The sequence below is a fragment of the Amblyomma mixtum genome, chromosome 1 (genome assembly GCF_055824585.1).
Source record: "Amblyomma mixtum isolate Tamu chromosome 1, ASM5582458v1, whole genome shotgun sequence".
Classification (NCBI taxonomy): Eukaryota; Metazoa; Arthropoda; class Arachnida; order Ixodida; family Ixodidae; genus Amblyomma; species Amblyomma mixtum.
The window spans coordinates 293117291-293127890 of record NC_143012.1 but is presented as its reverse complement, the minus strand read 5'-3'; the positions used below and the strand labels follow the sequence as shown (position 1 = coordinate 293127890).

Genomic DNA, 10600 nt, shown 5'->3' with positions numbered 1-10600 from the left:
ACTTGCTGCATGCACTATGCACCGAGTCGAACTGATCCAAGGCGCAAGTCAAGAGGCCACAAGTGCGGAATGGGAGGTGGTGCGGCGGCGACTGCTCAGTCAGCTCAAGTTTGCTCGAGAAGTTTTTGAAGTGTACACCTTTTGTCCGGCGCAACTCACCAAAAGTTCGCAGTGCTTGTCGAGCTACTAAACTGACGCTATGCTGTTCAAGTTTTGCGGCGATCGGGATTGCCCTGACTGGCTTCTGGCCGAAATTGGATCGCTCTCCAAGATCAGCTCCGTGAAAGTGAAGCTGTTGTGCGTCCAAGTTGTGAACGGCATCCTGAACTCACAGATAGGCTTCGACAAAGTTGCTAAACTGACGGCCGACTCCAAGTTCACGACGGATGATGTCAAAGGAGTGCTCATGGCTCTGGAGTTTATACTGAAGAACTCTACCAAGTTTGCCGTCGACGAGGAGTCACTGGTTAACGAACTCACGCAGCTTGGTCTGCCGAGGGAGCACGCAGTCTCAGTGAGCAAAGTCTACGCAGATCGCTGGCCTGAAATACTGGCCGTTCTGAAAGAACAGAGCTTGCGGCTGTCGTCGCTTGACGGAGCGCCTCAGTGGCGCCTCGATTACGTCCTCGAGTCGAGCAGCGCAGGGGAGGTGTGCCAGCCGTCGGTTCAGATGAAACTGGGCGTGAAGCAAGGCGACGCAGTCACCCCCGTACACTTCACCATGTCGGCTGAAAAATGCGGTGTCCTATTGCATGAACTAAAACAAGCCCACAAAGTGATGAAGAGCCTTGAAGAGACAGTTTGAAGCTAGGGCCAGTGCATCCGAAGGAATGGAGAAAGGACACATGGTGTAAATAAATAACGTTTATTTCGATAACCAAGACGACGTCGCATGTAGCAAAGTTCATTTTGTCTGCAAGGAGAATATAAGCTGCACTGTTTGCAGGCAGCTTCAGTGGCTGTTCTTTAAGTTGGCGGAACCTTAATTTTCTTCCACGAATTGAGTATCCGCTCCACATTCTCTTGAAACGCAGCCACCTGCATAAGGGCAAGATTTTCTGTCAATAAAATTGACTGGCATGCATCCTTGCAGCAATCGAGACATGAATGAATTACATGCCAGTCGACGCACCTTAGAGAAATGATGTTGCTATAAATTTATCCAGAATATTTCAACTTAGCTGCAAGCAGGAACATCAAAAATAGAATTTATAGCTCGACATTGAAACATTTTAGTGTTGTGACATCATCACTGCATTTCGCACACCAGTTATTTCTTCCCAAGCACAGCGAGAATGCACACTGCCTTGGTGCTGATTCAAACAAGCTGCAGTGCCATTACTAGATTCTTTTTGATGTAGACTTATTTACTTGCTAAAGGTAGGTGCATTCAGCAGGTCTTCAGCAATAGCAGTGATGAGTTCCATGCGGGACAGAGCAAAAGAAAATGGAGAAAAAAAAATCCCTTGCTGTACCTTCCAAGCTGTGTTGCAAATTTTTCAGGTTAAGTAAACAAAATATTCTTAAATATACAGCACTGCAATTCAAACAGCAGAGGACCCAAGCTGTCTGCTACAGGCAAATCAATATTACTTGGCTATTGCTTGTTAAATTGCAAAGGTGGAAAGGAGCTTTTCAAGCAACAAAAATAGTACACACCCAAGGAACAGTATGAGCACACAGCATCTCGGCCTGTCTGTCCTTGTTGTGTCTTGTTTGGTGGCTATTATTCTTTTTTCTCCCAAGGCATGTACGAACTGGCTCGAACTAGCATTATGCTGAGGAAGGAAGTCTCAGGTAATTTTTACACAGCTAAACTACGTTAAAATGCCAATGCCAAAATAATGCAATCATGGCTGGCATAACACGTGATGCAGAGTCTTAAAATCTGAAAATACAAAGATCGAGAGAAGCTGTAAATGCAGAAAGCCAAAAGCCGAATCTTCCAGGAACGTGACAAAAACGAGGCACTGCATGATAACTGTGCGAGTCTTAAAGCTGACATGGAAATGCTTGCTGCTTGCAACCTCATCTCTACTTATTCTAATTATGTCCTGCCATCAGTCTTAGTACAGGGCCACAAACACTTACCGAAGAAGGTGCACTGCTTTGACCATTGCTTGCATCAAGGTTCCTGAGGAGACATTCACTGTAAATAACCCAGCCTTTCTTCCCCGAGCTGCCGGCGGTAACCCAAATACACCAGGGACGATGCTCCTTTATGGGGTCCAGCTCTTCCTAAGAATTCAGAATATATAAGCACACAGTCTCAGCCAGAATTTTGTGATTATGAAAGGTTCAGATGCTAGGAAAGAGCCCAGATGCAATTCAATTCCAGGTGACCTTCCAGGCACAGACCACAGTCTGTAAGCCAGCACAATATTGTTGCATGATACAAGTTCTGTTGCAGTCAAATATTCAATATATATTGCTTGTATCTCCTATGTTGTAACGTAAAACAAAAAGATCTCCCCTCCTCACATCGGCACACATGCAAGGCAGCAGTATCTGCTTACAGGTTGGAAATATGTTTAACGGCAGGCAATGTATGCATGCAAAGAACACAGAGACCAAAATGGATGTTCCAGCTGCCAGACAGCGAAATGTTGGCAAACCAAATTGGGGGAGGGTCATTTCTACTGTTGGTTTGGTTACACAGCAGTACAGTACACTACTGCCACATTTGCCTGCATCAAGTAAAAAAACAAAAAGCTAAAATATGCAAGCAAAGGAAAACTGATAACAAAGAGTTATACACAACAACCTCACAATTTTGGCATATTTGTCTATCACACAGCGGTGCATACAAAACAAGACTATACCTTATAGTGCAATTAATGATAACATGCTATTAGCAAGAAGTTAGCACATTAGCTAAAAACCCTAAAAAGGGATTCACGTAACAGAGCCCTTAGAGCAGAAAAGAAACTGATGCCAGCAGCCAAAAGGGCCTCCTGGTCAGCTTATCAACAAACACTGGTGATGAAGCCTTAATGCAGAGATGTGAAGGAACGGAGAAATTCAGCAGTGGCTTATGAACTGATTGGCTTTTACTCTTCAACTCTGGTGCATGAGAAGGAGCGAGACAAAAAACTTCAACGCAGAGAAGTCACACAGCACCACACAGATGGAGCCCTCAGTTTAGGAATCCAGTGGCTTCGATAACTGCCCAGTCCCAGAGAGCATTACTGCAGGCCCTCAAGTGATTGATTTATTGGGGTTTAACATCCCAATGCGACTCAGGCTATGAGGGACGCCGTAGTGGAGGGCTCCGGAAATTTCAACCACCTGGGGTTCTTTAACATGCACTGACATCGCACAGTACACGGGCCTCTAGAATTTCGCCTTCATCGAAATTCAGCTGCCGCGGCCGGGATCGCACCCGCGTCTTTTGAGCGCAGGCCCTCTAGTGAGTGGCGAGTCAGCCGCTCATCAAATGAGGGGGCAGTGGGGTCTGGGATAATGTTTGAGCCTGTGATGTTTGGGCATTGCAACATGACATCGAAAAGGGATAAGCTGTTACTGCATAAAGGGCACTCTGCTGATTACATGACATCAGTCTCACTTACATCACTTTTCTGACAGTAACAAAACACCACAGATCATAATAACCATCGCCACTAAGTGGGGATCATTAGTTCCATCTGGATACTAAGATACTAACACAAACAAGACAGGTAACTGTTTTCAAAGTTAAATTATCTGGAAGAAGTACTACGTCCTACAATTTGGGATAATTTTTCTGTGCTCACCTTTTGCACTTCTATCAGTTATGAGTGTTTTCTTTTTTTCCAACAATCCCCTACCTCATGAGAGGGGAAGGTGGTTCGCTTACGAAGGGGGGTTGGACGCTCAGCATGTGCTCGCTACTCCAGAGTTAGGGATAATTTCCTCATGCGAATACCCTTGTAAGAGGAGCTCTCCAACAGCAGGGCTACTCAGAACCCAGTGGGAGTGAGTGAGTACCTCTTCATGCTTCCTCTTGATGCCACGTCCACCGCCGTTTTCTTGTTTGCAGTCACTGTCCTCAGTGCCTATTTCATTTGCAGATGCATACAGCCAGGTTCCCAGCTTTCGGCAGCAAAACTCACAGCCAAGTTGCTTCATTTTTCCAGTTGTATTGCTAAAGCAAGAAAGAAAGCATGCACCCAAGCTATAACGAGTTACAGAGAGAGATTTGTGCTTTCTGATGAATCCAACAAAATAAAAAAAAAACTAGTCCATAAAGATGCAGCAAAAGAGATTTATAGCTAAAAACCTCCAACAGATGGCTTTGCTTTTTACTTGGAAATGCTCTGCAGTGTGACAGTTCTTGCAAATTGGTTTTCAACGCAGTTTCTTTCTTTTCAACACAACAGTACTCGCAGAAAAAGGTGGCAGTCCTGTTTCTTTCAGCTATCTTCCGCACTTTTATATACAGATTATTAGAACTCAACACCTCTGAAGATGTGATGAAAGAGCCCAGAACTGCGACCAGGGCGTGTGTGCAACCTATAGGAGCGCCCTGCATCAGCCCACTAAAGCTTCAAAAACGACTAATTCATTTTTGCTACACTGTCAAATGGTATGCAACCAAATAAGCTCCCAAAACAAATAGCCAGGTCACAGAGCAGATGTAAAGCATAAGAAAAAAAACTAAGCATAAAGAATCAGTCCACAGTCTTACAGATATGGAAGTTTTTATGCTTTCGTCTCTCACGAGCAAGGTGTTTTACACAAAGACCATGCAAGTTAAAAAATGATGTCCAACATTTACAAAAAAAAAAGCTCTTAAACAACGCATACTTGTTCAAGAGTTTCCTGAGGAGTCCCAATTTCTACCTATTTATCATTTTCATTGTATTGGCCTTGGGATCTGCTCCATACCATTTCTGTCCACTGCACTAGCTGTGCAATACTAAATGTGCCGTACTAACTGCATTAGTATTGCACAGCCAGCAGTTATTTGGTGTGCTAATACTGCCATTTCCGTTCATGCCCACCATGTGGCTAGATTTTCTATCACAGGGCCAATTATTGGAGATTTTGGGGCCCCATTGTTTTTCAACAATATAATAAGCCAAATACTAGTAGAAACTGCATCTTTGTGCCCTCTGTGTGCCTCACAGCACGAAGAATGTGCAAAGTTAGTAGCAAAGTCCTTTTGTGTAGTTCATTTGAAATGAGCAAAAAAACCCAAAGGGCTTAAAGGGGCCCAGAAACACAATCTTAGTTAAACGTTTTGCCTGTTGATTGCATACAGTGAGTTATAATGGTGCTATTAGCGTCGGTAATACCGCGTACATTCCGTTTTTTAATATTTTAATGTCCTCCCAAAAACAACTTCATGGTCGCCCCACAGTGGCGGGTTTTTAGCAGCGGATATGACATCACCTGGCGCGAGCTTGATGACCGGACAAACAGTAAATATCCTGCAAATTGTGTGAATAAATAGAGACACATTTTGTCACCTGTCTGCGTTTTATATTAGATCAACAAGAACAATTTGTTTGTCTTAGATAAAAGCCCTGCAAAGCAAGTAAAATAAAAATACACCACCAGGGGCGCTCTGGCATAGAAACAACGCTGCCAGTCTCACAGAGAGCAGGCAACCATGGAGTACAAACTTCCGCGACGTGCTCTGGCTGGCTGTTTTGATTGGTTGCGCCAGGTGCCGTCATTGGGAGAGCGAAATAGGAGTGGGAAGCCCCGCCAAAATTGAGTTGAGGGCAGCGTTTTGTTTGCTTGTATTTTGAAATTTCTTCACTGAATAACTCCGGTTCCTGTGCATCGATTCCTGTAATTCTTTTTAAGTCAGCATCTGTGTGACATAAAGAACCCACCTGAAGTATAGCCGGTATTCGCCCAGGCAGTGTTTCGCAGCCCCTTTAAGTTGGAAACCAATGATGAAGAAATGGGTATGCTGCCAGAAAAACTACCGAAGTGGGCAGTGAGAATTTCTAGCTACATGATATCCTGTAGATGCATGCCAAAGATGACAGTGAATTTTATTAACTGTAAGAGGTTGAGTCTGTAATGTGAAAACACAGCTTCAACTGTTCTGACTGAGATCGTGCAGTGTGCCAATTTTTACACTGAATAAATTAACACTTTCTGGGGAAAAAAAAAACCCATTGCCTGTTTAAGCCCGATTTTGCATAGTTACAAAGGGTTCCTCACACAGCCTTCCAGCCAGTCAGAGCGAGTAAGACAGCTCGTTCATGTTCCTTATTTTCCTCTTCGCTAGCCAGCTTGCATATCTTTGCTACTGTGCCAGCACCAAGCTGAAAGTACAGCATTGAAACACGGTTACAACATACATAGCAGGATATTGCTTACTGCACAGCACGAGTTGCAACCTTCACAACCTGAACAATAAAGTGCTAAACAAACCAAAAGCAGTGCTGTTGGCTTTGATCTAGCAGCATCTGCACAGAATTGCAGCTACGGAGTCGAACCCACGTTTGGGATGCAAAATAAAGTTTTCTCTCTGCAACCCCCCCCCCAGAGTTGGAATCTGTAAAGTGCAATAAATTGTTTTTTTGCGATGAACATTTACAAGGACAGTATAAGTACAATGTGATATTAAAAAGCTCCGTAGTCCAGCTCAAAAAATGGCTTATTATGAAGCAGTAAGAGAACAATCAGCATGTACTCAAATGTTCAGAGTGAATGTTCACTCTTAAAGGAACAGACTACTGACTTTTGTCAACCATATTTTCTTAGCAGCAATCAAAAGCTCCTTGCCCAAATAAACGCATGCTTGGTCGTGTGGCTGAAAAACATGACAGAACAATTTAAAACATAATATTATTAATAAAGAGTAGCATACCCATTCCAGGTCTACTACCAGAAGAGCTAGGCAGAAGAACAATATTTGAACATAGCACAGCACCACTGTTCGCCCTTGCATAAGTTTTCAAGCTAACTTAAGATACAAATTCCTGCCAAATTTGCAAGTTCTATACCTGTTATTGCAACTAATATGGAAAGATGTACAAGAATATGCCAACATTTTTGTGCTTGTTTCTTATAATAGACTGTTCCTGTGATAGTTCTGAGGTCAATAAGCTTGTAAATTTTCTAGTGATGACCAGAAACTAAAGCATAGCCAGAAGGGGAGAGCACTAAATCCAAAAAGCAAGTCAGTGGCTTGCCTTTGAATTGCTTTAAATCAGGCACTGCAATGCAAAGTCAGTCATAGCTATGGGTTGGACTCATTGGTTTAAACCGAAAAAAAAAAAAAAAAAATTCAGTGTGTAAAATGTGGTTGTAACCGAAAAACGGTATACTTGGCATGCAGGGCATAGCTAGCTGGCTGCTGAGTACGAATTACACTCGATCAAAGTTGACAATTACCTAAACAGAGAAGCCACGGGTGTGACAAGATGGTGATGCTGCTGGATAAGCAGCACCACTGTGAGGCATTTTCCCGCTTGTTTACGCTCCTCTGCAGACCGAGAAGCACCACCTTCTTCCTCGCCACCCAGTAGCTAAGCACTGTTTGTTCACTATCATCCTCCGTTTACAGCAGCTAGTCAGCTAAGTAGGTTTATCAAGTGCATGCATACGAAACCATGCACGGTCGTCATGAAAAGTATCATGTTCAGGCTACCGCAACCACTGAGCCAGTAAAAGTCAATAATTCATTTGCCAAAAAAAAAAAAAGAACGAAACTTGAATTTTGAAATAAGCACCGAAAGAAATCTACTGAATTTTTAAAAAATAAAAACCCAAAACTCCATTCCCTAGTCAGAGCCCATGCCAGTACTTCACCTCAGGACTACACAGTGATATGGGCGTGCAAGAATAATTAGCGCTCTTTCATCATGCTAGCTGTAAAATACTAGCTTAAAAGCCCAGCATATCTAATCAGAAATTTTCAAAGGTCAACTGATGGAGGCACTGCCAACAGACTCTGGCATCTGCTGTTAGTGGCACCCTGCAACCCTTCAACGATGAACCAAGCAAATGTAAGAAGATTTTTTTTTTTATCACAGCAGTCAGACAGCTATATGTTTCGTGACCGACAGAGGTAGGCTGGCTTATAGTAAAAATCACTCACATAGACAGCCGGCTAAAGGAGGAGCAAAAGCACTTATACAGTTCACTGGTCATACACTGCTCACCTATGCAACACAGCAGGCCACCTTTAAAGCATACCTGTTCCAGAATATGGCGAGTTTCCAGCAGAGGAAGCGATGGGAGAATAAGGATAAGCGTTCCCAGCCTTTCACGTAGCTGGTCAAGTGCTTCATGCGACATCATTGGCTGCATCATGGTATACGACTCTGAAATTACACACCAGCATTTGTCACAGTCACGCACCACAACAGAAAAGAAGACCAAATCTCTGCACAAACCAGGGCACGGTAATGTTCTCCAAGGGCAACAGCTTTTGTGAGCATCCTTCAGAGACGAGATCAGTTTTTCTGCGCACTCTTTGTCTGCAACAAACAGCCTGTTGTTAATGCATGCTGGACAACATATGATAAACATAAAGCTCAAAATCCTTACAAAGCTTGTGGCCCAGATTGCTGCTGAGTTGGCAGTCAAGATGAGCTTTGCACGAGATGCAACAGACCATGTCCTCACCAACACACTTCCAACCAAACCGGGCACACACCGGTGGCGAAAGTTCAGGGGGCTTGCAGGACCATTGTGATTGCTATTTTCCTTCAGTCAAGGTAAAAAATAAGCAAGCAATGACAGTTTGGCATGCAACTTTCTGTTAGGAAGACAACACGCCCTGTGCCTTTAGTTGCATTTATTGTTCTTTCAAGATAAGTTTCTTAACACCAGTTGTCCAATTTTCACGCTAGGGGGCCCATATACATTGCAAGAGTCGCTGTTTGCTATAGCCGCTCTCGCTGCGAGGCTTCTAACGGTCACCAGCGCAGGAAATTTTTTCTGACATGGGAGTACAAACGCACTCGCGTTAAAAGGCTTTATACAATTCTTATAATGCCTACAGATGTGTATATGTGACGCTGATGCCTGCGTGGGTTTTATTTAGTCAGCAAAAATGTCTTTTACTGCGAGACCAATTTTTTTTTACAAGTCATATATTGAGCCTGCAACTATTTTTTCTTCAAAGAATGTCAAGCGGAGGGCTGCAGAATTGGTAAATAACACTTTTCCTATTCCATAGTGCTTAGGAAATAACTACTACACTTAAAATATTTATTACAGATGCAAAATTTCCAGCCAATTTTTTACTGAGTGCACAGCCCCAAAACTAGAATCCAAAGTTTGCCACTGCACAATTCCATATGCATTTTAACCATGATCTACACACTGTATGCGGTAAATGGGTACCTGTCTCAGCACTGCCTTCCATGGTGTACTGAACATACGCCATTAGCACTCATTCCTTTTGGCTACAAACACTTAGAAACTTATGCAATCGCAAGGTTCATGTGCTGTAGAAAGATTTGTGCAATGTTGCTTTTAGAAAGTTCGATTCTTCATCTCGTCGTGAGTTGTTTCCTATTTGTTGGTATCACTTTTAGTAACCATGTATGCATTGCAGAGCATTTTTCTCTTGTTTGATAGGGAGGGCCGGCCCAGTGATAGCTTCACTTATGTTTTTAATGTTTTAGTGTTGAATTCCAAGATGGTATGATCTCGAGTTTATCTTGTGCAATGTACCGGCTTGTCACAGAGAGCGCTTAAATACGGCTTGCGTTTTCCTGAAAAATAAAGTTGTCAGTATGCACTTCTAAGTGTCCTTAATGTGTCTCCCTGGTGTCCTGACCCTTTCGCGCAGTTAACTCTTTAATTCAATCGATCGTTTTACATTTTTCAAGTGTTACATTTGTCTTTTGATGGTTGCTGCTGGAGATTGTGCATGCCTCCCGCTTAAGCTGTCTGGAGTATTGCTGAAATACAGCCATCAGCAGTGGTGGGTTACAGCCTTCCTCATCATGCTCACCCATACCAAAAGCACTCCGTCAGTGTTCCCGCAAACGCTGTTAAATGAAATGACTAGCGTTTGAGGAAAAAAAATAGAGTGCTATTTTTTTTTATTTCAGGCGCCTGGTTTCGGCACTTAAGCCTCTTTTTTCAGTGCCTAAAAATACAGTATATGCTACTTACACTTCTTAGCAAGCGAACAACGCGGAAGTCAAAGGCACCATCTTAACCAGCATTTAGGGCTGTTTTGGCACTGAATTTATCGCAGCTGCTCTGCTCGTATTGTTTTTCACAACAACAAACCACGCATATGCTAATTTATGAAACACAAAGCGTGTGTCAATGATACATGTGAAGGATACAGATCCGTACTCATCTAGGAAAGTTTCGATGCGAGCCTTGTAGTCTTCGTACTCCTTTCTGCATGGAGTTATCTCGAGCATCAACGATTCCATGCCACTTAGATGCTTTTGCGTAGACATCGCGCTAGCAAGATTTTGAATGAAGACTCATTACACAGTAAAAAGGTCTATGTTCGATGAATTACCAAAAACCGATAATGTGCAGAGTCGCGAACTCTCAATACCGCTTTAGGTTCAAAAACCATGCGGGCTGCGTCTACAACAAGGCGTGACTAAAATGCTGTTCGCTTGGATCATTCCCATAATGTAAAGGGCGCTAGTGTCTAGTCGCTTTTAGAGTCCTC

The 10600-nt window shown here is 43.2% G+C and overlaps 2 protein-coding genes across 3 annotated transcripts; one reads left to right on the top strand and one right to left on the bottom strand.

Moving 5' to 3' along the window:
• Position 1: 1 nt before the first annotated feature.
• Positions 2-883, top strand: LOC149372068 (COMM domain-containing protein 4). Its single transcript, XM_089566440.1, has one exon. The coding sequence runs from the start codon at positions 200-202 to the stop codon at positions 803-805; it is 606 nt and encodes a 201-aa protein (XP_089422566.1). The 5' UTR covers positions 2-199; the 3' UTR covers positions 806-883.
• Positions 847-10566, bottom strand: LOC149372067 (zinc finger C3HC-type protein 1-like). 2 transcript variants are annotated; one of them, XM_089566436.1, is made up of 8 exons: positions 10257-10566; positions 8497-8647; positions 8343-8426; positions 8143-8270; positions 6160-6263; positions 3967-4123; positions 2092-2238; positions 847-1038 (listed from the first exon to the last, which is right to left on the bottom strand). In XM_089566436.1, exons 1-8 carry the CDS (start codon positions 10374-10376, stop codon positions 967-969), a joined length of 963 nt encoding a protein of 320 aa, XP_089422562.1. In that variant the 5' UTR covers positions 10377-10566; the 3' UTR covers positions 847-966. The 2 variants fall into 2 exon arrangements, with proteins under 2 accessions (XP_089422562.1, XP_089422563.1); XM_089566437.1 differs by having other exon boundaries at positions 10244-10371.
• Between the last annotated feature and the right edge of the window lie 34 nt (positions 10567-10600).